General features: G+C 48.1%; 1 protein-coding gene across 2 annotated transcripts in view; it reads right to left on the minus strand.

Moving 5' to 3' along the window:
- ALOX5 (arachidonate 5-lipoxygenase) overlaps positions 1-26,555 on the minus strand; it is a 70,221-nt gene that overhangs the window by 13,868 nt on the left and 29,798 nt on the right. For both annotated transcript variants that reach the window (XM_054503444.2, XM_054503445.2), the window contains 4 exons: positions 20,015-20,137; positions 8,120-8,226; positions 7,135-7,307; positions 3,504-3,650 (listed from right to left, as the gene is read on the minus strand). In XM_054503444.2, the coding sequence (XP_054359419.1) occupies positions 3,504-3,650; positions 7,135-7,307; positions 8,120-8,226; positions 20,015-20,137 (550 nt within the window). The remainder of the gene's footprint in view (positions 1-3,503; positions 3,651-7,134; positions 7,308-8,119; positions 8,227-20,014; positions 20,138-26,555) is intronic.

A 26,555-nucleotide genomic window follows, 5' to 3' on the forward strand; every position in this document is an offset into this window, starting at 1 on the left:
CACCTCAGCCTCCTGAGCAGTTGGGATTACAGGCATGCGCCACCATACCTAATTTTTTCTATTAATTTTTTTTTTTTTTTTAGACATGAGGTCTCACTTGGTTGCCCTGCCTCTCTATGTGGTTTTTATTTTTTTCAAAAAATTTTTGACTATGCTAGATTTCTTTTTCCATATGAATCTCTCAATTTTTTAATTGTTTTCCCTCCTTTTTAGTTCCTCTTTACCACCACCACACCCCCACCAAGAAAGATAAAAAATTCTGGCTGAAATTTTACTTGGAAGTGCATTAAGTTTTTATAATAGAATTTGGTAGAACTGACATTTTTGCAGTTTCCTCCCCAATATCAAATCACTGTTAAGAGTTCATTGTATATCCTTTAAAATAACTTTATAGTTGGCTGGGCACGGTAGCTCACGCCTGTAGTCCCAACACTTTGGGAGGCTGAGGCAGGCGAATCACAAGGTCAGGAGTTCGAGACCAGCCTGGCCAACATGGTGAAATGCTGTCTCTACTAAAAATACAAAAAAATTAGCTGGGCGTGGTGGTGGGCACCTGTAATCCCAGCTACTCGGGAGGCTGAGGCAGGAGAATTGCTTGAACCCAGGAGGTGGAGGTTGCAGGGAGCCGAGATCATGCCACTGCACTGTAGTCTGGGTGACAGTGTGAAACTCCATCTCAAATAAATAAACAAGTAAATAAATAAATAAATAACTTTATAGTTTTTCCTTATATGGGCATTATATTTTATTGTTAGTATGGAGAAAGGCTATTGTTTTTTTTGAGAAATATATTTATCTAAACACTTTGTCAAATGAATTTATTAATCTAGTAGCTTTTAAAAAAATTAGAATCTCTTGTGTTTTCTAGGTCTACCATAGCATTATCAGAAAAGATCATCTTCCCTGTTCTTTGACAATATGTTTACTGATTGTTTTCCTGTTTTATCATGTGGTATGACCTCTAAAATAATGTTGAATAAAAACAGTGATATCAGCATTCTTTTTTATTATTTTAATGGAAATCGCATTAGAGTTGCACCTTTTTGATGTTAGCTATCTTTATCATAGAAAGTAAGGTTCCTCCTATTAATTTGTATTAGTTGTGGCTATTAAATGTTATTAAATTCCCTTTTAGTGTGAATTGATATAATCATAAACTTTATCCTTATGGGTATAATAAATTATGGTGGTAGCTCTCTTGATATTGAAATATCTGGAATAAACTCTGCTTGGTTATTACATATAGTCATTTAATACACTGCTGCACTCACTTTGCTAATATCACCTTTAGTTTTCTTTTAAATCTTTATTTAATACTTGGATTGGTCTTCAGCCTTCTTTTGAAGCCTGCCTGTATCCAGTTTCAGCACTAAGCTTACACCAGCTTTATAGGATCAATTTGGGGCTGATAAAGAGCCCTGGAAATGTCGGCTGTCTAGTGGCTGGGTGAGACTCAGCTGCTCGCCGTGTAGGTCTGTTTCCAATCACTATATGGAAATTGGCCTATTTTCTACAATTTCTTCTAATTTTTCTTTTCCTAGGTTTTTATCCATTTCTCTAATTTTTCAAATTTGTTGCCATATTACTCTCATTTAAAAAATATGTAATCACAATTACTGTTTTTTTTTTTTTTTAAGAGACGGGGTCTTGATATGTTGCTCAGGCTAGACTGCTGTGGCTATTCACAGGTTTGATCATAGCACACTATAGCCTCAAGTGAGCCTCCTGCCTCAGCCTCCCAAGTAGCTGGGACTACAGTTGTGCATCACCATGGTGCCTGGCTATAATTACTCTTTTTATGATTCCTTTTTTATTCTGAATCTTGCATATGTTTTTTTCTATCTCTTTTTTTCCATCAGCCTCATGAGGAGGTTATTATTATTATTTTTTGGACCTTTCAAAGAACCAGATCTTAGATTTACTAACCTCTGGCTTTCATTTGCTTGAGTCTTTATAGTTTGCAAAGTTTCCATTTTCAGAAGAAGAAAGAGACCCAGGAACATTCTGTGGCTTGCTCAAGGTCCCACAGCCTGCTAGCAAGTGGCTGAGCTGGAATTTAAACTAGGCCCCTGACTCCAGGCTGCTCCAAGAGATCTCTGAGCCAAGCTTTTGAAGGCACCATCAGTGGCGCCTGGGATCTCCGGGAATCTCCCAGCAATTTTGTCTTCTTTTAGGTCACCTGTCCCTTTACCTGCTGCTTCAGTTTCTTAGGCACAGGGCTTCTCTCTGGTAAAAGACGGGAAGCTCCTCTGAGGCTACGTGCCCCTGAGAGACCGTGGGGAGGCTGGAATCTAGAGTCAGATGACCTGGCTTGAATCCTAGTTCTGTGGTTGGCTGTGGGCACCTGTGTCTCAGTTTCCTTATCTGGGTAAAATGATCAACATCAATAGAGCCCACTACCTAGGATGGTTGTGGTGATGATTACACAAATAAAGATAGGTTATCTAAAACCCCAGTGGTCAAATGTGCTTCAGAATCCAGAATTTTTAGGATTTTAGCAGTGGGTATACTTCATTATGTGCCATACACCCTCCCACCTCCAGTCTAGGGCAACATACTATTTTACAATTAAACAGAGCAGTATTTCTGCAGTGATCCACATGTATATCACATTGAATGGAAAAAGCCTCTAAATAACCTCACCTATTACTTCAAAGAAGGTTTGTTTACAAACAATGAATTTGCTGCACAGTTTTGAAATATGCAGCAGTTTTCAGAATTTTTAGATTTAGAATTGAGGGTAAGGGATTGCGGACTGTGCAGGTTAACCCATAGGATAGCCTTGGCAGGTGGCTGGTGCCTGACCTATCCAGCTGCTATTGTGTCCACAGCTCCCAAGGTCCAGTTCATGGACATTATTTGCTGAATGCTCATCTACCAGTCTCCCACAGTGTCCCCTGCACAGTTCCTCCCTACTCCCAGGGACCTATGCCCAGTCCAGTCCTGGCCTTGGCCCCTGCTGTCTGCACACCAGCTCCCAGCCTGGCAGCAGGCTGGTGCCAGGAACAGGGGGAGACAAAGCCCTGTGCCCACCTGCCTTTCCTCCAGGGTCTCCCTCTTCCTCCTGCCTCATCTCACGTGGACGTAAGAACTCACATCATCATCAAAGATGGCATACCAGGACTGGCCTGGTTCCTGACCCCAGAACCCATGGTGCCCCTCAGTGGTCTTGGTCTCCAGCTGAGTCCACAGCTTCACCTGCCTGGCCCCTGGCAGCACCTTGACTGGGGGCCTTTGGTCAGGGTGCTGGGGTGGAGAGTGCAGAATATCATCCCAGGGCAGGTCCTCCACAGTGTGCCTCGACTGGCCAGGGGCTTCTCAAGTGTGCCTTGGGGAGTAGAGCCCTCTCCGCCCCTATGGACAGCCCACCTCAGGGCCTGCAGGAAGCCCTAAGTGTCTTTCAAGACATAGCTTCCTCAGCTGGAGTGTGAATGGAGCCACCCAGGAGCCCTGGATCGCGGAGGACTGAGCTGCTCAGAAAGGTGTGCCCCCCAGCAGCCTACCTGGATGGCAATGGGGACAATCTTGTTGGCCAGGTTCTTATACAGCAAGCAGATGGGAGCGGCCAGGAACTGGAGTGTGCAGGGGTCTGTTTTGTTGGCATCGATGCCATCCAGCAGCTCAAAGTCCACGATGAAAATGTTCCCTTGCTGCAGGAGGCAGAGAGATGTGTCCAAATCAGGCTCAGCAGATGGACCAAAAATCAGGCCTGGGGAAAGAGTGATGACCTCTGGGGACCCCTCTCCCTTTCCTGCGACTCAGCGGAGTTCAGAATGTGTACTTCTCTCCTCTGACTCCAAGGCTGATTGATTCACATGGAAGGTGTTCACAGGTTGTGGCAGTTCGGGGTAAGGTGAAGGAATGGCAGCAGCTCATTCGGCATTTGTGGTGTCTGAAACCTGCTTGACTGGCACGAAAGATGAGAGACCGACCTGAGTGTCAGTTTACTAAGAAGAAAGAGGTTAGGTGAAATAGATGTGACGAGTTAAATGCCAAAAAATGATGCTGCCGGACTCTACAGAGAAGTCAAAACTGGGCGAACTCAACCCCAGTCAGAGCCAGGACAGGGGTCTCCCTTGGGAGGAAGAGAGGAAGCGGGGCGGGGCTGTCCGCCGGGTGAGGTAGGGGGGCTGCGGGGGAAGGGGGAGGGGATTCTGCACGGGCAGGGGAATCTACAGGGGTTGAGGGGGGTCTCCAGGAGGTAGGGAAGGTCTGCGGGGGCGGGAATGAGCGTGTTTCGGGAGAGGGGCTGCAGAAGCAGAGGGGGAAGGGTCTGCAGTGGTTGGGGAGGTGGGGGTGGTCTGCAGGGTTGGCGTGTTGTGCCCTGGTCTGAGACTGGCGACACGGCGGGTCATCGGTGTAAATTCGTCGGGCTTGCTGACCCGCGGATCCGTGCCCTTTGCTGTAGGTGTCAACACACCTCGACACACAACGAGCGTGCCGGTGAAGTGGGAGGCGGGCGGCCGCTGCGAGCCGCGCAGTGGGTCCCGCAGAGGGGCCCCTAGGAACGCCAGGTGCAGGGTAGGCCTGCTGGGCCGGGAACGCAGCGCTTAGGCCGGGGGCATGGCCGCTCCTTCCGAAGCCTTTTCTGTTTCCTGAGTGGTGAAGGAAAGGGTGAGGGTCCCGGCTGCGGAGGGGTCAGGATCCACTCTGCCTGGAGACATCCCAGAGCGCCCCCCTGCAGCTCCACCGACCGCGCCCGCGCGCAGGACCCCCGGGCTGCCCGACAGCACGCAGGACAGAAGCCACCTACCCAGGACGGCAGGAGCTCGGAGCCTGGCCACCGCCCTCCTCCTTTATGTCGTGTGACACCAGGGATCAGCCCTGAGCATCTGTCGCGATGGGCGGGGGGAGCGGGGGTGGGGACGGGGACTTTCCCCGCGGAGGCACCCAGGGCACTTTGTGTTGAGGGGGGCAGGTGGAGACCCTTGGGTTGGTCGGGCACAGCGGTGTCTTGCCTTCTAGGACTACGGCTGGACAGCTGGACTTTGAGAGCTGAAGTGACCATCAGACTCTACCCAGAAGGAATGGCTGCTAATCCAATCTTGAGACCACCCAGGCTGGTGAAGGTGATACTGGGAATAGGGGGCCTGAGATTTGAGGCCAATGCCTGCAGCATTTCTCTGTTATCCCAAGCCTCCTTTTCATCTTTCTGGAAAACGAGGGGCGGGCCTACCTTTCAGTTCTGACGTTTTAGGATTCTGCTTCTGACAGTGGAGTTTTTGCCTGTCTAGAGTCCCTGTCCCCTCTGGGTCAGCGTATTCCATTCTCCTGGCCGTGGGCACTGGCTCACAGAATCAGTGAGGCCCGAGGATGGCCTAAGACATCTGCTGGGAGTGTTGGGAAACAGGGTCTTTCTTGCTGGGAGTGGGTGGTGTTTGCTAAGCTGGTGGAACGTAAATCTGAAGCTGCTGGTGATCATTTTTTACCTCCACATAAGGAAACCCTCCTAAGGAAAAAACCACCAGAGGCAGAGGATTGAGACATGAAGAAAGAGAGACAGACAGTGCAGAGGATGATCTGAGCCCTGGTCCCAAATGAGTTAGCATTGCTTTTTACTGTTGCCTGAGCCAATAGAGTTCTTGGATTAAACCAGATGGAGTTGATTTTTGTGATGTGAAACCAAACAATCCAAATATAAAGTCTAAGAACTCAAACAAACTTGAGCTGGAACACTGAATCAATACCAACAACGGATACAATTTCTCTATTCATGTTCCGGAAAATAACTGCACATTTTAAAAAACAATGGAGGCATTTTTAGTAGGCTACAAGCTTGCTGTAGATCGCTAAGGTGCTGCCAGATGGGCAGCATGAATGATTGTGGGGATTAAGAATCATGCTGGTGTGTAGGAGATGGGGCAGTATGTGTTTAAGAGTCTAGTCAGTGAGGGGTGGGTCAGCTCAAAGGAAAGGTGACTCATAACCCACGTGCCCTGGAGGTGGCCAGGACTCCCAGTGGGAGGCTGATGCCCTGCCCAGGTGCTGAGGACAGCCACTCCTTGGCTGCTGGGTGCAGAGATGGCTGCTCAGTCTTCCAATTCTAGGATTCTATATGGCTTAAGGTTCTATGATCTTTGACTTGAAGTTTGAAACCTATAGCCACTGAATCAATGTTACTACGTCTAGCAATTCAGTCCGCTCAGGAACACAGATGCTCTCTCAGTGTGTGGGGGATTGTAACTGTCAGCTGTTCACATGACCAGGAAGTGTTCTGGGCCTGGTTGGGTGCAGGAGGAGGAGGTTAGGAAACACTGCCTGCACTGGGGCAGGAGACTTGCCCAGGGACTTCAGCTGGGTGGGTGGCCCTCTAGATTTAGGTGGGCCAGGTACTGGGGCTGTAGGTTTATCTCTAAAGGGCACCAACCATCCCTCTCCAACTAGGGCCCCAGGGTAAGCTGAGCTCAAAAGACTGGAAGCAGCAGAGGCCACCTGGACACCTGGGGATAGGCAGCAGGGCCTGGGTGGCAGGAGGCCCCATCACGCTGGCTCCATGGGGAAGAGGCAGGCTGATGGGCCAGCGCCTGTTGCTGAGCCCCACCAGATCCAGGTGGAGTTGGTTTGAACTTCTTCTGTCTCAAGACTAGGTCAGCCTTGCAGCCGGAGGCGGCTGAGTCTGCAGGTAAGGGTGGGGAGGAGAGTGCGACAGGAGCATGGGCAGCAGCATTTCTAACGAGAAAGTCAACCATTCTGTTGGGTTTCTCCTTGTGCCCCTTTTTTATTCTCACACAAGGTCTGCTTCTTTCTCCAGTGTTCTCCCCTTTGCAAGGTGGGTGACAACTGATGACCTTGTGTGTAAAGCACCTGTCACAATGCCTGTCCCACCACAGGCCCCTAATCAATGGTAGCTCCTGTAATTATTGATACTGATAGTGAAAATATTGACATTATGTTCCCAGACTCGAGCATCATGGAGAAACATTCCCCGCAATTCCTCCTCTGATGTTGCACAAGACAGTCTGCATAATGCCCAGGACCCTGGCTGACACTGCTGCCAGGAAAAGGAAGCGGCTGCTCTAGGCCAGATGGGCCTGCAGTTAGCGCCTTGGGGGCCTATGAGCACTGGCCAGGAGGAAGTGGCTTCCACCTGACAGACTGTGACCTTGGCCACTTCCCCAGCCCATCAACCCCTACCTGGACCTCCTGCTCCAAGCTGAGCTGCCGCTCCAGGCTGCAATCTACCATCTCCGTGGTCACTGGGAGCTTCTTGGGCAGCTCTGTGCAGCGCCGGATCAACACAGGGTTGCAGCCATTCAGGAACTGGTAGCCAAACATCAGGTCTTCCTGCCAGTGATTCATGACCCGCTCTACCAGGAGAGAAGCGAGGCCCACCCTAAGCTCTGAGTAGAGGGCAGTCAGGGCTGTGGCCCTCCTGACCTCACCTGAGAGCACAGTCCCTGCTTGGTCTCCTCCCCCGAGTGCTCCCTGGATGGGCACAGCTCCAACTGCTGCCCCCTGCCCATCACTGGGTTAGGCTGTAGCACCAACTCATCATACCTGAGCTGGCCCTTAGTGGCTCAGAAGCCTCCTGGGGCACTCAGGTCCTTCAGCCCAGCATGGAGTGTCCAGGATGGAAGGAGGAGGGCGTGGAGGAGAGTCCCTGGGGGCAGTTTGCCAAGTTTGGTTCCCCATGTCCTGATTTCAGCACCTCTTCTTGTTCAGCCATTCCTGCCTCCTTAACGTCCTTCCCATGCCATGACTGGCCACTATGAAGCTAGTGCTCTCATCAAACACATCCTAGTCCAAAGGAACCCAAAGTTGCTTTCATGTAAATGCCTAAAACACAAGCCAAGTTCTGCCTTTGCTCTGTTCAGAAGCACAAATGATTGATTTGTGCCAAGAAAAAGTTCTGATACTTTTGAGACTTTTGATAGTGAAATGAGGTTGAGGGTGCTCGAGCTTGAATATCTGAGGAGGAGAAACCTCTGGGCACAAGGGTGACCACAGTGATGGTAAAAGGTGTGGAGTGTACGGGGTGCTGTTCAGGGTGGCATGGTGGCAGTGAGGCCCCCATGCTGCAGCAGGCAGGAAAGCCCTTGTCAATTTCCCGGCAAGTCTCAGACAGGAGAGCAGCATCCCCTGTCCCCAGCACCACTTGGGCCCCCAGAGGCACACTCACCAGAAATAGTGTTGCTGATCTTGACAAAGATTTTCTCAAAGTCGGCAAAGTCATTCCAAGAAGACTGGAACATGTGCATGAAGCGGTTGATGAACAGGTTCTCCATCCTGCAGACCAGGAGAGAGGTCACCTTGCACACACCAGCCATGCCTCCCTCTGCAGAGCCCCTTCACACCGAGCTCTCAAGGGTCCTCACAACCCCCGCCCCCTCCAGGCAGCTCCGCAGAGGCAGGTGATTGGCTTTTCTGAACCAGGACAGAAACTGGCATCTATACGGGATGCTGTTCTACTGCACCTCACCTGTCAAAGAGACAGGCCAGTACCCTCCAGAATAGCCTACAGTGCCTTGTATTCCATTCACACATGTGTTCATTCATTCATTCACTCATCAGGCACTTGCTGTCCCCCACTCAGTGGGCCAGTCCCTGTTCAAGCTTCTAGGAACAGAGATCCAGCTGCTCTACCGTGTTGCCTGGATTTTGGGGCGATGAACAGTTCAATTGACTTGAAAACTCATTTATTTTCTGCTAAATGGCTCCGTGCTTGGTGCTGAGGAGGACAGAAGTTTCCAAATGTTCACTGCACAGGACAAGAAAATAGAAACCCAAGGCCAGAGCTTGCTAAATTCAGAATGCAGGCTGCAGGTACTAAGGAGTGAGGTGTGAGTGTATGAGCAATCCCCAGGGCTTCCTGGAGGAGGCAGGGTGTGGGATGGGGCCAGGAAAGGTGGAAAAGAGAGGAGAGGCTTCCCAGGCTTCCTCCATAACCCTGCAGGGTGCAGGACAGGAGCATGGGAGTGCTGCCTAGTGTTCACCATGACACACTGTGCCTCAGTTTCTCTCTCTGGCACACAAAAGACTGAGATTAACAAGATAGCCTGTTGCCTCTCCACCGTCAGTGCTCAATCACTGCCTACTCTTCACCCTTGACTCTGGCTGCCGCTCAGAGCTCAGGCCTTTGCCTTGGGCCTTTGCACATCTGTTTCCTTCAAGCTGGAATGCTCTATGCCCCTTTCTTTTCTGCTGTGGAATAAACTGTGCTCCCCAAATTCATGTGTTGAAGCCCTGACCCCCAGTGTGATGGCATTAGGAGGTGGGGCCTTTGGGAGGTGATTAGGGTTAGATGAGGTCACGAGGGTGGGGTGCCCGTGATGGGATTAGCATCCTCGTAAGAAGAGGAAGGCACCAGAGGGCTTATTCATGCCCTGTCCCCCTCTCTCCTCTGCCACGTGACCATGCTGTGGGAACACAGAGACATCTGCAAGCTGGGAAGAGGGCCCTCACCAGCAAGTGGATTGGCTGGCTCCCTAATCTTGGACTTCTAGCCTCCAGACCTGTGAGAGACAAATGTCTGCTGTTTAAGCCATCTGGTCTGTGGTATTTTGATGTGGCTGTCCCAATAGACTATGCCATTCTCTTACTGCACACATGGGGTGAGTGTGTCTGGAGGGCTCACTGGAGTGATGCTGTCTCTTCATTTCCTCTGTAGCTCTTACTGCAGCTTAAGTGCAAACTCATGTGTATGAATCTGTGCCCGCTGCCCTATGCATGCTGAGGGCATGGTCATGCCTGCACTTTACTCAGCATTGAGCCCAGGCCTCCTAGTGTCCAGAGGGGCTCATGCAGCATCGTCTCATGGACTAAGAGGTGACCTCACCTAGTGCAGGGGACTGTGCCCGGGGCACTCCTCCAGTGGCTCCCCTTCTTGCCCACCCCCGAGGAGGCAGCCCTAGGTGGCCAGGACCCAGTGCTCTGCCTGGACCCACTTCTCAGGTGGAGCATGGCTGGGTCTGAGCTGTAGACACACACCTTGTCATGGGGAAAGCTGGGGAGGCAGGGACCTCCCCACATCCTCCTGATCCAGCAGAATCAGAGGATGGAGGCTGGGGAGAGCCTGGCTGATAGGACACAGGGCTTGGTGACATCCCAGCTCTGTTGTCCCAGGGGAATCACCCTGTGAACACGCATGAAGGCAGCAAACTGGAGCAACCACAGGGGGGAACTCCTAGGATAAGCAGGAGACACTGGGGGTCTCTCCCACCTGCCCTGCCAGGTCTAGGGGTGCATCCAGGCAGAACAGCAATCCCCTTCCATCCTTTCTTAGCTTAGCAAATGCTTCTCTCCTTTGTCCTGGCTACCCTGGTTCTCCTAGGAGGCCACGACGCTCAGGAGAGGGTCCTGGGGCCACAAGGCTGGAGGCCTTTGTGAGTACTGTCTTTTTCTCCTCATGCGTCAGGACGAACAAGCAGCCTGCAGGTGACCGAGAGGGTGTACTGCTGGAAGTTGCCATGGCACAGCCTGGGCAGTGTGGCCGGCTTTGTGATGGGCTGCATACAGTAGGTGCTCAGTGCTACAGCATCCTGGAGCTGTCGAATAATACCAGCATCGTCTTCCAGTCCTTCTGGTACCTTCTTCACTTGGATCCAGCCCCTCGTGGGGAAGGAGGGGCTTTTACACAGGTGCTTGCTTCCAGGGAGGCTGCTGTGGCCTCACCATGGCTACGACCAGCAGCCAGGCACCGGAATACCCAGAGAAGCTTCTTTCAGCCTTGCTGCCTCCTTCCTCCTCCAGCACCCCTCGTCAGCTGAGTGTTCTGGGCTAGGAATGCTTGTCAAGCTGGAGGAGTAAACCTTACTGTAGCATCTGCTATCAGTCTGGGTGGGGAAAAGAACTTATTTCTGGGAGATGAGAGGCCTTCCCAGGCCCCGAGAGCCCTGTAGGGCCTGAAGATGGTCCAGCGCCAGATGGTGCCCCAGAAAGAGGTCCTGTGCTGGGGCGCCTGAGGTCCCGGGTGGTCGCTCGCCCCTGTTCTTTGGAGGAACCAGGACTGAGTCACCATCTACCCCGCTGGGTCTGTTTGACCTCAAAACAGGAGGTTTACTCTGAAAACAGGGTGGGTGTGGTAGTTCTCAGAAGAAGCCACAGATCTAGGAAGAAGTGGAGTTAAGAGGAACATATTTGCATGTCACCTAGAGGCAAAATATTTCTATATCCTTACAGATAACTGGAATATTCAGGGCTTCGAAGATCTGCTTTTGTAAAAAGAAGGAACCTGCAGGCCAGAGAGGGCACCAGGCTTTTTCAAGGCCACACAGGCAGGTAACAGCCACCTTGATCACCTGGCCTAGGGGCGGTGACCTAGCTTTCTCCTGCATCTTCAGCTTTCTCCTGTGCCAAACTGTGGCCCAGGCTGGGCACCAGCTGTTGGCCGTGTGCCAGGTGAGCCCCCCACCCCTCACCCCTACATCTGCCAGGATGGGCTGCATTTCTGCACTGTCCTCCCTCACTGGGAAGGAAACTCTCTTTCTCAACTTCCTTTAATGAGGCCATTGAGGTTCACCTGACCTCTGTCTCCCTGCTCTTTCCTTCTGCTAACAGCTTTTCCATTTTTTACGCCACAGTTGTGCTGTGCAGGGCGGGAGCAAAGCTTCCTGAGGAGGGCTGGCCCCCTTCCAGGCACAGCAGGTGGCTAGGAGGAACTGTGTGCCAGAATTACTCAGAAGCAGCGGCAAGGAAACCAAGCTGTCCCCAGCCAGAGGTTTAACGGGGAGGGCTTCTTCGGTGACTTCAGCCTAGTTTCAGTTTCCTGCCAGTGGGCACTGAGTTTAACCCACTCTAGGGGGTGAGTGTAGCAGTCCAGATTTTAGCAAGGGCCCCAGGGGATTCTGAAGCAAGCTATACTTTGAGAACCACTGCTGAAGAGTTTGCAATGTTTTCCAAATTAATTTGACTACAGAACAAATCGTTTTTTTGAGGGAAACATGACTTCATGCTTTGTATTAACTCTTGGTCTTATTTTATGACGCATTTTTAACAACAACATGATGCTACCTTAGCAAATAAAATTGAAATTTTCTAGCCTTGTCTAACTTTTAGATGGGATTCCCCCCTACATTTTCCAAACAAAAATTTATTTTACAATGGGACACATCTCTGATTTCATAACAAAATTTAATGAAAGTCAATAGGTTTTATAGGCATCAGTTAATAGAAGGGGATTATTTTTTAAATTTCCAAGGATTTCAGAGGCTTTCGGGTAGCATTTGGGAAGTTAAGTGGCAGAATGCTACTTGTGTCACAGGAAAAGTGGTTCCTATGAGTGCTTTGGTGACTTGGGGCCAAATGGTTTCTGAGTTGGGATGACGATAAGAGGGGATGTGGTCTTCTTCCCATATACAAACCCACGCTTTGTTTTCCAATGCCGGGCCAGCAGGCTCCATCCTCTTTCGGCCTCGCTTTCCTCCGCCATCACTTCTCCAGATCCCCAGCCTGGGCCCTCACTCTTCCTCGTGCTGGTAAGTCCCTCCCTTCCTCCACACGCACTCTGCCAGTCCACTGAGCTCAGGGCCCTTCTCTCCTGGCCTGGCCCCTCCGCAGGGGCCTTGCCTGGGGGACTATCGCTCCCTGCCTGGGGGACTATCGCTCCTTCCCTGCACCCCTGGTGCCTTTTTTGTCTTTTGAGACAGGGTCTCACTCTGTCGCCCAGGCGGGAGTTCAGTGGCGCAGATCACTGCAGCTTCCACCTCCCCGGCTCAAGCGATCCTCCTGCTCGGGCATCCCAGAACACTGGGATTACAGGCGTGAGCCTCCGCACCCACTCCCTACCGATCATCCCCTTTCAGGACGCTGCCATCCATGTAGCTGGGTCGCCTGGAGCACGGGGCATGTGGCTGACCTGCGGCGCTGGGGCAGGGCCGGTGGGAGTGGTTGCCTCAGAGCGCACCCCCTAGGCCTCTGCCTGCCCCCAGGCTCCCTCTCCCCTGTCCCTTGTCGGGAGTCCCTCGTCAGCTTCTCTGCTCAGCCCGGCTGCGCAGCGCTCTCAACCCAACCCCTGGACTCATCTTCGCCCCAGCCTCCTTCGTGTCCAGCGTCCCTTGTAAATGACCCCCCGGGCCGGGTGCCCCGCTTTCTCTCTCGGCCTCTTCCCCGTGGCCTGCTCTCCGCCCGCCGGCGCTCGCCCGGCTTCCCTGCCTCTGCGCCTTCACCTGACCGCAAAGGCGGCCAGGGCAGCCTCCGCGCGGCTTGACTGTCACGGCTCCCTATTTGCCCCTGGACGTGGGTTGGAAACTAGGGCTCATAGCGCCTCTACGTACACTGCGGCACAGACTGGCGTTTCCTACGCCGCCGCCTTCACTGGAAAGCGACCCTGTGGTCCTGGGGAGAGGGCGGCTCCATCCGCCACCCTTCCCGGAGCTGCCCCCGCCCATTCTCATAGGAAATCGCAGGGCGTGTGAGTCCCCCACCCCTCGCCCCCACCTCTTCCATGACCGGCCGCATTTCTGCACTGTCCCGCCCCACTGGGAAGGAAACTCTCTTTCTCAATTTCCTTCAATGAGGACATTGTCTTTTCAGCCCTGCCACCCCCTGCAATCGTCTTCCAGGCTGCAAACAGTGAGTGGGGAGGTGAACACATCAGCTGCTCCTCCCTCCACACCACCAGGAAATTTCGCAAACCACTTGGCTCTTGGCGGCCTGGCCTCGCCACACCTGTGCCCACAGTCTCTCTCCGCTGCAGTCCCCTGTGCCGTTCTCCAGGCCCCACGTACCTCTGCCTGGGCCCAGTAAGACCTGGTCAGATGGCCCCCGGCTGCAAAGCCTTCCTGGGCCCCATCAGAGAGGACGCCCAGGTGAAGCGAGGGTCCTCTGCCCACCCGCAAGCGCAGGGGCCCTTCCAAGAGTGCAGCCCTAGGCCGGTGTGTGACGGTGGAGACGCGGTCCCAGAGGGCCTGAACCAAGAATGGAGAAGACAAAGGCTGTCTTTAGGGAGAAACTTCCCTGAGGGGCTGATGTGTGAGGTCCCATTTTAATCTCACAACCACCCTGGGGAGGAGCTGGGGCCCGGTCTCATTGTTCATTTGAGGACACCGATGCTCAGGGAATTTAGACGATTTCCCTAGGGTCCCCCCAACCCCCACGGGCCCAGGGCCCTCTCCCAGGCACCCCTCATTCCCACACAGGCTCCTCTAAGCTGCTTCCTTGTGGTCCAGCCCCCTTGGCTCATCTCCTCAAATACAGGGACACCTCTTCTCTTCTCCGCAGAACTCAAGGGTCTCCGTCCACTGTGCCGACACAGAGGCGGTGCTCAGAGTAGGGCTAAGCTTACTGTCCAGCCTGCTGCGCCAGGAGGGGCAGAAGGACCCCTCTCAGGATTCCTTCGCTCTGCTCCTGCCAATAGGCCATCACTCAAGGGGCTAAGTGACAGGACAATGTGGAGAAACGTGGGCTGCAGCACTTCTGGGGCCAAGGGCAGGGTAGGCGGCACTGGGGAGCACAGGGGAGGGGACCTCACTGAGGCCAGGGGCTTCTAGAAGCTTCTGCAAGAAGGGGCCCCTCACCCATGTCTTGGCCAAGAAGTGGGGAGGGTGGGTGTGGCAAAGGAAACAGCCAGGTCAGAGACGAGATGCTCTGCAAATCCCTGCTGGCTCCCCACTGTGGAGCATCCTATGCATGTAGGACCCGAGAGACGGCAGGGGCGGGCGCCTCCCTATGGATGTATCTCCATTTCTGGGCAGAGACATCTGGGCTCTCACCTGCAGTTGAGCCAACCAAGAAATTATATTTGCTTTTTAGAGCGAGCCTCCAACAAATTATACAAGCACTTGAGAATGAGCCCTCCCACTGTCTTGAGAGATGGAGCCCAGGGAGGCAGCTGGAAAGATGCTCCTGCCCTCACTCAGGAGAGATGGTGGAGCTGGGAGAGGAGGAGGCACTCCCTGGGACCCAGCAGATGGACTTGACTCAGCAAATAGATGCAACCATATGTGGGGGGTGGGGAGGCCCAGAAAGGCATACAGGCCAGTGGTCTTAATCCTGGCTATACACTGGAATCCCCCAGTAGCCCTAAAACATAACTGTGCTGGACTGCCCCTGATTCCACAGTTTGTGCAGAGTGGGCAGCATGGAGTCTGTAACACTAAACACATAGGATTGAGAACCATATATCTAGGCTGTTGTTAGCCATGATGGGGATACATGAAAAGGAGGTGCACAGTTACCTTCTATACCACAGGATAGCTGCTCATTAAACCCTGTTAAAATGGACTGTGACCCAGCTGGCACTCAGGGGCACTCAGGGGCCAGGTGGGTCACACTTCCATTTTAATTGGATTTAATGAGCACCTATTCTGTGACAGCTGCTAAGATACAGAGGCTCCTGAGATACAGAGATGACAATGACCTTCAGAAACACTGAGCAGAGATAAGAAAGGCACAGTCTGGCCTTCACTCCACCATTAATTCCTCCATCCATCCATCCATCCATCTCTCTGTCTACACTTCCATCCGTCCACCATCCATTCACCATCCACCCATCAATCCATCCATCCACCCATCTATCCATCCATCCATCTCACTATCTATCCATCCATCCATCCATCATCCATCTATGAATCCATCCATCCGTATATCAATTTCTCATCTATCCCTCCATCCATCCACCTGTTCTTCCCTCCTTCCTCCTTCCCTTCATCCATCCATTCATCATCCATCTCTCAACCCATCCATCTGCCTGTCCATCGGTTTGATTGTCCACCCATCCAGTATTCCTCCATTCCCTCCAAACTGAGTGGCAGTACTCTCCACCTCACTACCTCACCATCCTTATCATTCCCTCCAGACTGTCTCTTTCACAAGGGCCTTCTGTCCTGCTTGTCCCATTCTGGTCTGGGACCTATCCTACTAAAGCTACATGGCTTTGGTCAACAATCCCAATCCCAGAGTAGGGGAAGGGAAGTGAGCCCTTAACTGCCATGATGTTTCCAGGGAGATGGTGGATAGTGCTGCATTACTAATCCAGATGTTAGGTTTTAATTTTTCTTTCTAGTAGACCCCAATTGTGGTAGGAGAAAAATGCCCCAGCTTTGGACACAAACAGACCTGGATTCAAATCCTGGTTTTGCCAATTTCTGCCTAAATGACATTAGGCAAACTCCTTGACCTTGACCCCTTGGAGACTCAGTTTCCTCACCTAGAAATGGTCAATAATATTATTTACTTCCCAGGATGGCCATGAAGCTTAAAATAGATTATTGTACCCCCGCAAAACACCGACACAGTGTTTAGAAATAAATAATATTATTTTAAGCTTTGAAGACTGGCTGGGTTCTCAGCCCTGTCTACCTGCTGGGTGTGCAGACCCAAAGCCAGGGTCCCACCCTCATAGACTGTCATCTGTGGGTGTGGGGTTGGCCTGGCACTGGGAGGTGCTAATGCTCCTCAGAGGATTCTAGGTGTAAAAGGAAATGAAAATCTTTGGACCCCAATTCACTCTGCCAAAAGGGAAAAATTAAGCTGAAAGCTGAGTCATGCAAGAAACGAAGATAGCTACAGATAAAAGGTGAAAACCTCCACAGGTAGCTCTCAGTGTTCACCTCATCAAGTGCTGATGGTACTAAGCGCAAGAGGAATACATAACTGACTATTCCCTTACCTGCTCCTTTTCTTTTGCAACATGTGGATTCAGTAATGTGACCATGCCCTCCCTTTCTTCCCTCGAGCCTGTTTTTCTCCTTTAAATATTGATGCCCTTAAAGACATCTTTGGAAAAAAGCACAGACCACCAACTGTTCCTGTGGATTTGTGTTCCTTTTTTCCATGTATGTCTTTTTTTTTTTATTATTATACTTTAAATTCTAGGATACATGTGCACAATGTGCAGGTTTGTTACGTATGTATACATGTGACGTGTTGGTGTGCTGCACCCATTAACTCGTCATTTACATTAGGTATGTCTCCTAATGCTATCCCTCCCCACTCCCCCCACCCCACGACAGGCCCTGGTGTGTGATGTTCCCCTTCCTGTGTCCAAGTGTTCTCATTGTTCAATTCCCACCTATGAGTAAGAACATGCGGTGTTTGGTTTTTTTGTCCTTGCGATAGTTTGCTGAGAATGATGGTTTCCAGCTTCATCCATGTCCCTGCAAAGGACATGAACTCACCCATTTTTATGGCTGCATGGTATTCCATGGTGCATATGTGCCACATTTTCTTAATTCAGTCTATCACTGATGGACATTTGGGTTGGTTCCAAGTCTTTGATATTGTGAATAGTGCCGCAATAAACATACGTGTGCACGTGTCTTTATAGCAGCATGATTTATAATCCTTTGGGTATATACCCAGTAATGGGATGGTTGGGTCAAATGGTATTTCTAGTTCTAGATCCTTGAGGAATCGCCACACTGACTTTCACCATGGTTGAACTAGTTTACAGTCCCACCAACAGTGTAAAAGTGTTCCTATTTCTCCACATCCTCTCCAGCACCTGTTGTTTCCTGACTTTTTAACAATCGCCATTCTAACTGGTGTGAGATGGTATCTCATTGTGGTTTTGATTTGCATTTCTCTGATGGCCAGTGATGATGAGCATTTTTTCATGTGTCTTTTGGCTGCATAAATGTCTTCTTTTGAGTAGTGTCTGTTCATATCCTTCACCCACTTTTTGATGGGGTTGTTTTTTTCTTGTAAATTTGTTTGAGTTCTTTGTAGATTCTGGATATTAGCCCTTTGTCAGATGAGTAGATTGCAAAATTTTTTTCCCATTCTGTAGGTTGCCTGTTCACTCTGATGGCAGTTTCTTTTGCTGTGCAGAAGCTCTGTAGTTTCATTAGATCCCATTTGTCCATTTTGGCTTTTGTTGCCACTGCTTTTGGTGTTTTAGAGATGAAGTCCTTGCCCATGCCTATGTCCTGAATGGTATTGCCTAGGTTTTCTTCTAGGGTTTTTATGGTTTTAGGTCAAACATTTAAGTCTTTAATCCATCTTGAATTAATTTTTGTATAAGGTGTAAGGAAGGGATCCAATTTCAGCTTTCTACATATGGCTAGCCAGTTTTCCCAGCACCATTTATTAAATAGGGAATCATTTCCCCATTTCTTGTTTTTGTCAGGTTTGTCAAAGAGCAGATGGTTGTAGATGTGTGGTGTTACTTCTGAGGGCTCTGTTCTGTTCCATTGATCTATATCTCTGTTTTGGTACCAGTACCATGCTGTTTTGGTTACTGTAGCCTTGTAGTATAGTTTGAAGTCAGGTAGCATGATGCCTCCAGCTTTGTTCTTTTGGCTTAGGATTGTCTTGGTAATGCAGGCTCTTTTTTGGTTCCATATGAACTTTACAGTAGTTTTTCCCAATTCTGTGAAGAAAGTCATTGGTAGTTTGATGGGGATGGCATTGATCTATAAATTACCTTGGGAGAATGGCCATTTTCACGATATTGACTCTTCCTATCCATGAGCATGGAATGTTCTTCCATTTGTTTGTGTCCTCTTTTATTTCGTTGAGCAGTGGTTTGTAGTTCTCCCTGAAGAGGTCCTTCACATCCCTTGTAAGTTGGATTCCTAGGTATTTTATTCTCTTTGAAGCAATTGTGAATGGGAGTTCACTCATGATTTGGCTCTCTGTTTGTCTGTTATTGGTGTATAAGAATGCTTGTGATTTTTGCACATTGATTTTGTATCCTGAGACTTTGCTGAAGTTCCTTAGCAGCTTAAGGAGATTTTGGGCTGAGACGATGGGGTTTCTAAATATACAATCATGTCATCTGCAAACAGAGACAATTTGACTTCCTCTTTTCCTAATTAAATACCCTTTATTTCTTTCTCCTGCCTGATTGCCCTGGCCAGAATTTCCAACACTATGTTGAATAGGAGTGGTGAGAGAGGGTATCCCTGTCTTGTGCCAGTTTCCAAAGGGAATGCTTCCAGTTTTTGCCCATTCAGTATGATATTGGCTGTGGGTCTGTCATAAATAGCCCTTATTATTTTGAGATACATCCCATCAATACCTAATTTATTGAGAGTTTTTAGCATGAAGGGTTGAATTTTGTCAAAGGCCTTTTCTGCATCTATTGAGATAATCATGTGGTTTTTGTCTTTGCTTCTGTTTATATGCTGGATTACATTTATTGATTTGCATATGTTGAACCAGCCTTGCATCCCAGGGATGAAGCCCACTTGATCATGGTGGATAAGCTTTCTGATGTACTGCTGGATTCGGTTTGCCAGTATTTTATTGAGGATTTTCACATTGATGTTCATCAGGGATATTGATCTAAAATTATCTTTTTTTGTTGTGTCTCTGCCAGGCTTTGGTATCAGGAGGATGCTGGCCTCATAAAATGAGTTAGGAAGGATTCCCTCTTTTTCTAGTGATTGGAATAGTTTTGCCAAACTGACATGATTTTTAAAATTCTCTACAGGGTCAATGTGCAGATTTAAAGACCCCTACACTCAGTAGCCCTGGGGTAGGGTCGGGGGATCCATATGTTTAACAAGCAGCCTAGAGTCTCCAGATAGCCTGGACAAGCTTTAAAAAGCCCTGCGGACATTCGGATGAAACACAGGTGCACAGAACCTTTATCTCTGCCATTTATTAGCTGGGGGCCTTGCGCAAGGAAGGTAGTCAACCTCCATATTCCTCAGTTCCTCAACTGTAAAATGGGGATGATGACTGTGGCTCCCTTGTGGTATTGTGATGGAGGAACAGGGGACATATGTCCTGGGATCAGCACTGGCAATTTGGCCATTCTTACCATAGCACCTGCCATCTTGGTGACAGCCTGGACATAAAGCCTTCACACCTTTGAAGTGGCCATAGGGAGGATGAGATATGGATGGGGAGGAGGCATTCCAACTAAAGACCCCTGCTTTGGGCCAAAAACACATGTATGTCTGGTGTCTGGAGTCCTCTAGGTTGTGACTTTTTTAAAGATACCGGTTGTCCTTCAATTGTGCATTGAGAATCCACTCTATGGCCAACATATCATCAAAGCATCTGGCTCAGCTAGGCTGTTACCCCAACCCCCAACCCAAGGACCCCATGAGGAAAGGACTGAGGGTCCCACCCCCAGCACCAGCCGCTGGAGGGGCTGCCCAGAGTCCCTCAGTTTTCGTAAACTTACGCTTTGGAGTAATTCAGAACAAAGTCCACTCCTTTTTCACTATCAAACTGGATATCACGGGGTAAATCCTTGTGGCATTTGGCATCGATGCTCAAGGGGAAGCCAGGGTTCCACTCCATCCATCTGAGCATGAGAAAGGAGAAGAAATTGAGTTAAATGCCGGCCTTTGGTCTGCCCCCTCAGCTGAGGGCCGCCCACACTGTCAGACGATGTTACACGGGGAGACTGATGTACCCACAATAAAGTCAACACATCACAGGCTGACCCTGTGTCCAGTAAGGTTCTGGGACCTCTTCCAAAGTCCAGCGGCACCACCTTTGCTGTGCCCTGAGCATCAGAGTGGGAACCCTGAGACCAGGCTTACAGTGGTACAGGTGTGCACCACTGCATAAAAAGTTCTGAAGGTAGTCTAGGGAGACCTCACTTACTAGAGGTGACACTGAACAGTAGAGGCCTGCTTTGCCAGTCACTGGAGGTAGAAGGCGTTAAGGCTGCCCAGCCACGCCCAACCTGGACATCTACCATTCTGCCAACTTGGTCAGTGTGTGCCCTGGACTGCGTGCATGTCCTGCATGTGGCATTTGGGGAAATGGGACAGTTCTTATGCCTTCACAATAGGACGACAAGGCAGCAGATGGCCTGGGAGAGGGACCCAGGCACAGACGGCTAAAAGGCTTCTCTCTCTCACCTGCTGGCCAATAGCAGCTTTACAGATTATTACAATCGAAACAGCTTCCCCAAAGACAAGCCAGGGACTGCATCCAGTAAACATGCTCAGATCCTGACATCCTTGAAACTTATCCTGTGGCATTGGGCATTTGCGTTTTTGAAAAATGTTTATTTTGCTTTTCTTTTTGTTTACTTATTGACTAAACTTAAATTGTGAAAATGTCAGAGGTGTTTGGACCACAGCGACTCCATCTTGAATAGGGGCTGGGTAAAATACGGCTGAGACCTACTGGGCAGCATTCCCAGGAAGTTAGGCATTCTAAGTCACAGGATGAGATAGGACACTGATGCAAGATACAGGGCACAAAGACCTTGCTGATAAAATGGGTTGTGGTAAAGAAGCCGGCCAAAACCCCACAAAACTAAGATGGTGATGAAAGTGACCTCTGTTCATCCTCACTAGTCATTATATGCTAATTATAATGTATTAGCATGCTAAAAGACACTCCCACCAGTGCCATGACAGTTTACAAATGCCATAGTAATGTCAGGAAGTTACCCTATATGGTCTAAAAAAGGGAGGAACCTTCAGTTTCTGGAATTGCCCACCCCTTTCCTGGAAAACTCATGAACAATCCACTCATTGTTTAGCACATGATCACGAAGTAACTACAAGTATGCTCAGTCAAGTAGCCCATGCTACTGCCCTGCCTATGGAGTAGCCATTCTTTATTGCTTTACTTTCTTAATAAACTTGCTTTCACTTTATGGATTCACCCTGAATTCTTTCCTGTGGAGGTCCAAGAACCCTCTCTTGGGGTCTGGATCAGGACCCCTTTCTGGTAACAAAAACAAAATGAAATCCTGTTAGTTTCTTTGGGGAGGGAGAATGATTTTGTGTTTGTTTAAAAACTATATTTTATATTTTAGGGTTTTAGCTTTTTCATTTATATTCCTATTTCTCCTTCCTTTTAATAATTTCTTTTGAGAAGAAAGTAAAATATCGAGATTTTGGGTCATAAAAAAGTCCTGAGTTCTTTTTATATGATCTTGTGCTTTGACTTTCCCCAAATCCCAACTGTCACAGTGTCCTCTTGGCCCAGTAGGCCTCTCCTTAGGATCAAAAGAAGTGAACAGGGACTGGATATGATCCTTCTGACAGCAAAGGCATTTTGTCAAGTGTTTTCTGTTATGTGGCACCTTACATTTCTCACTGTTGGTTTATTTAGAATATTCTACATCCTCAGACTTTAAGAAAACCTTCCATTTTTGCTGTTTGTATTAGTGCCAATGATAGTATATTAACAAGGATAAAAATGTGGACAAGTCTACAAATTTTTTTTTTTTTTTTTTTGGAAAATGACTCAAGGCATCTCCAATATATATCTAAAATTGAGCCATTTAGTAGCCTCACTGGTAGTAATAATCAATTAATTAGCTATCATTAGTCATATCAATTTAAATATTACTGACAATTTTCTCTTTGCCTGGACAGTTCAAGGGCTCTAGTTAATTTTACAAGCTCAGTGGAGCTGGATGTTTTTCAGTATGTAAACAAGCAGCCATGCAAGGGCATCTGTGCCAGCAAATGGCATTAATGTTTTCTTAAGTGAATAGCCCATTTGGACAGATGTGGAATACTTCTTCAGCACCAAAAAGACCTTCTTGCCCCATGCCCTGCCCTAGTCTATGGAGGGTGGCAGCATCAATGGGCAGAAATGCCCCACCTGTGTGGTTAGAAGACGATGGCCTCACAGCACATGGGGACAGGACAGCTTGCTTGCTAGTTCACTACTGCCCCCCTGAAACCAAATGTTTATGTCCCTTCCACTGCAGGTCACTGCTGCTTGAGAGACCCTGACAGGCTGACCTGCACAGGAGCCGAAGGCCTGCATGGCCACAGACATTAACTGGTGGAGATGGAATCCCACTCCATTGAGGAAGACCAAGTGGAACACCCAGGCAGAAGGAACAAAGAAGTAGAAAGGCAATTAATTTATTGGAAAAAAAATGAGAGAGAGAGAGAAAGAGAGAGACAGAAAGCAAGAGAGACAGAGAGACAGAGAGAGAGAGACAGATGGAGAGATCCTAAGGGGATGCAGTTAGTATAATTAGAGTGTAAAAAGACTTTCTGTAACCACAAACATGATTTCTGAATGAAGACTTCAATAGACAGACAAAGAGAATAGTCACTGTGAGATGTCTGGTCTCTTGTATTAAAAGAAAAGCTTTAGACAAATTAAATTTAGCAGAGTTTAATTGAGCAAAGAACAATTCAAGAATCGGGCAGCCCCTAAACCAGAGCAGGCTCAGAGTGACTTTGATGCTGCCTCGTAGTTGGATAGGATTAATGGGCAGAAAAAGGAACATGACATACAGAAAATGGAAGTGAGGTACAGAAACAGCCAGATTGGTGATGGCTCAGCATTTGCCTTACTTGAGCCCAGTTTGAACAGCTGGCCACTGTGAGTGGCTCAAGTCTGGCCACTGTGATTGGCTGAGACTTGGTTACTTGCTATGAGAGTAGGTGACAGTCTGTTTACATGTCCAGTTAGGTTACAGTTCACTATGTACAGAGAAACTTTGAGGCTGATTTAAAATATGTAAGGAGAAAAGTTTAAGCTAAACTCATTAACACCTAGAAGAGAGAAGGTGTTCATTCAGCAACTAATTATGGAGCACCTACTATGTGCCAGGAAGTGCTTTGTGCAAAATAGAAGAACATGTAACCCAAATACAGGGTGAAACTACAAAGAAATGGAAGCCATAAATGAAACTACGAGAGACATAAACCAAAAATAAAATTCTAAGCCCCTGAACTGACTGATGGACCCTCCCCTTGGCCAAGGGCATTCCAAAGTTAACCTGACAAATTCATTCAGGCCATGATAGGAATGGGTGGCTGATCGTGCCTCATTGTACTCTCCTCCTCTTGGAATTCAGGCACAACTGATCAGCATTCACATCAACACAGAGACGTTAAGCCCGTTAGAACAGACTCTTTAAGATTGATAAGAAACATTTACAATTGATTCTACCTGAAGCCTGTACCTGGAGGCTTCATCTGCATGATAAAAACTTTGTTTCCACAACCCCTTGTCTTAACCTAGACATTCCAAGTTTTTAGATAATAATTCTTTTAAGCAGTTGCCAATCAGAAACTCTTTGAATCTGCCTATGACCTGGAAGCTCCCCTCCCCCAAGTTGTCCCACCTTTCCAAAACCGAACCACTGTCCATCTTACATGTATTGACTGATGTCTTATGTCTCCCTAAAATGTACAAAAGCAAGCTGTACCCCAACCACCTTGGGTGCATGTTCTCAGGATCTCCTGGGGCTGCATCTTGGGCCACTGGTCACTCATATTTGGCTCAGAATAAATCTTTTCAAATATTTCACAGAGTGTGACTCTTTTCATTAATAGACATGAAAGCCAGATACAGATGTAATATGCAAGGAGTAAAAGCTCCAAAAGGAGAGAGAGTAATATATGGAGAAGTGAAAAAAATCAAAGAAATAAAAGAAGAACTCCTTTAAGCTGAAAAATACTTCAATATCTTAAGTCTGTGAAAGGAAATTAAATTTTAGGACCCCAAACTCATTTAGCCAAAGGGAAATGTCAAGCTGGGAACTGTGTCATGCAAACCTGCCTCCCTCTTTTGGTTCCTAAATAAGATGGCTATGATGAAAAGCTACATGTCTCCACCATATTTTGCTCACAAGGAAATTCCTAGTGAACCATTAAAATTTCACCATGGCAATGCAAATTGATAGCTTATCTTTACAAGTGCAGTCACCCACCAGATACAAATGCATATCTGATTGTTCCCCTGCCTTACTTTATCTATGTTCTCTTATGTAAAATGCAGACTCCCTGCATTTTTCCTCTGCCTCATTTGTTTATGTCATCTTATGTTTAAAAAAATGCAGATTCACTGAGCCAAAGAAAGGCATGAATAACTATTTTTCCCTGCCCTGCTCTTACATGAAAATTGTGTACTTCTCAATATCCCGCCCTTTCTCCTTTAAATTTGGAGCCCTCAAAATCACCTTCACAGAAAGGCATAGTGCTGTCTCCCGGGCATGCGTCCTTAACTTTCGCAAATAAATCTCCTAAAATGATTGAGACTTGTCTCATCATTTTTCTCAATGACAAGTCCTAGGTGGGGGGAAAAAAAAAGGAAAAAGATACACCTAGGTATATACTGATTAAATTTTAAAATGTCCAAGAGACAGGAGAAAGAGAGAGAGAGAGAAGGAAAGAGATGCAGAAAGTGAACGAGAGAGGAAAAAAGTGGGGGAGGGAGGGAGATAGAAACTCTAGGAAAAGAAACAATCAAACTGTCATTAGATTTCTCCTCTGTCATTCTGAAAATGGGAAGACTGAAGTGTATACAGACTTTTTTTAGATTGTCATCTAAGCCTCTCATATTGTCATCAATGAGGGCAGGGGAATTTGTTTGAGGGGATGGGTAGGGGGACAGGAGGACAAGCACAGACTCAGATCTTACACTACACATGGACCTTCTGAGGAAATTAATTGAACAAGTTCAACTGAACAAAAATTAAATTAGAATGAATCAATAAACTCCTAAATACAGCAAAGAATATTCATTATAAAACTACAACAAATATAATAGTAAACAAAGAAACAAAAATATGAGAGGGATGTTCATCACTACTACCACTACTTGTTTTGGGAATTCCAGACATGCAATAAGAAAAGAATATCAGTGGTGTAGATAATGGAAACTAAGAGACAAAATTATTAACATTTAGATAATATGAGCACATTAACCAGACTCACTAACAACAAACAAACAAAAACAAGTGATTAGAACCAATGAAAGAATTCAGTAAGGGACCAACACACAGTAAATGTAAGAAACAAGTAATTTACGTTTATCCCAGCAATATTTTTGCAAACAGAAAAATATCCTACTCAGAACAGCAAAAGCTAAATGTAGAGTAGCTAGAAAGGTGAAGGACCTGCATGAAGAAAACTAGAAATTCTATGGAAGGACATTGACACAGGATCTAGAGAGGTGGAAAGACACGCCGTGTTCTTGGATGGAAAGACTGAATCTCACTAAAATGCCAACACATAACACAGTTATGTGAAGTTCAAAGTAATTCTCATTATGAAAATCTTAAGAACAGCGAGATATGAAACAGACATTAACATTTATTAGAAAGTTATGATAACCAAAAGCTGGTGCTGGGGTCTGGAGTGGAAAAACAGGCTAACACATAAAGTACAGAAACAGACCCAGAAACTATGTGTACATAATACAAAACTCGCCAACACTTATCCAGTGCTTTCTATGTGCCTAATACTATTCTCTGTGTTTTCATGGTTTAACCTATTATCTCAAACCCCTAAAAGGAAGGCACTGTTATTTCCCCCATTTTACAGATGAGGGAACTGAGGCACAGACAGATTAAACAACTTTCACAGGACTGGAAAAAGTGCCAGTAAGTGTGAGTTGAGCCCCGACACTCGAATCCAGAGCTCATGACTGCCATCCTATGCCAGCTTGTACCGTGGGTATCATCATCCCTGTCATCCAAGTCAGGAGGAAGGACATCATCCCTGTCATCCAAGTCAGGAATGAATGCTACCGGGAGAGTTCCACCCAGGTATGTATGAAAACACGTGGCAGGCAGGAGTGGGGCATGGTGGCGCACGCCTGTAGCCCCAGCTACTTGGAAGGCTGACGTGGGAAGATGGATTGAGCCTGGGAGTTTGAGGCAGCAGTGAACCATGATCATGCCACTGCACTCCAGCCTAGGAAACAGAGCAAGACTCTGTCTCAAAAAAAAAAAAAAAAAAAAAAAGGTAGATGAATGAAAGCTCTAAACTCAAAGAGGA

Source organism: Pongo pygmaeus, chromosome 8 (assembly GCF_028885625.2).
Source record: "Pongo pygmaeus isolate AG05252 chromosome 8, NHGRI_mPonPyg2-v2.0_pri, whole genome shotgun sequence".
In the NCBI taxonomy this organism is placed as follows: domain Eukaryota; kingdom Metazoa; phylum Chordata; class Mammalia; order Primates; family Hominidae; genus Pongo; species Pongo pygmaeus.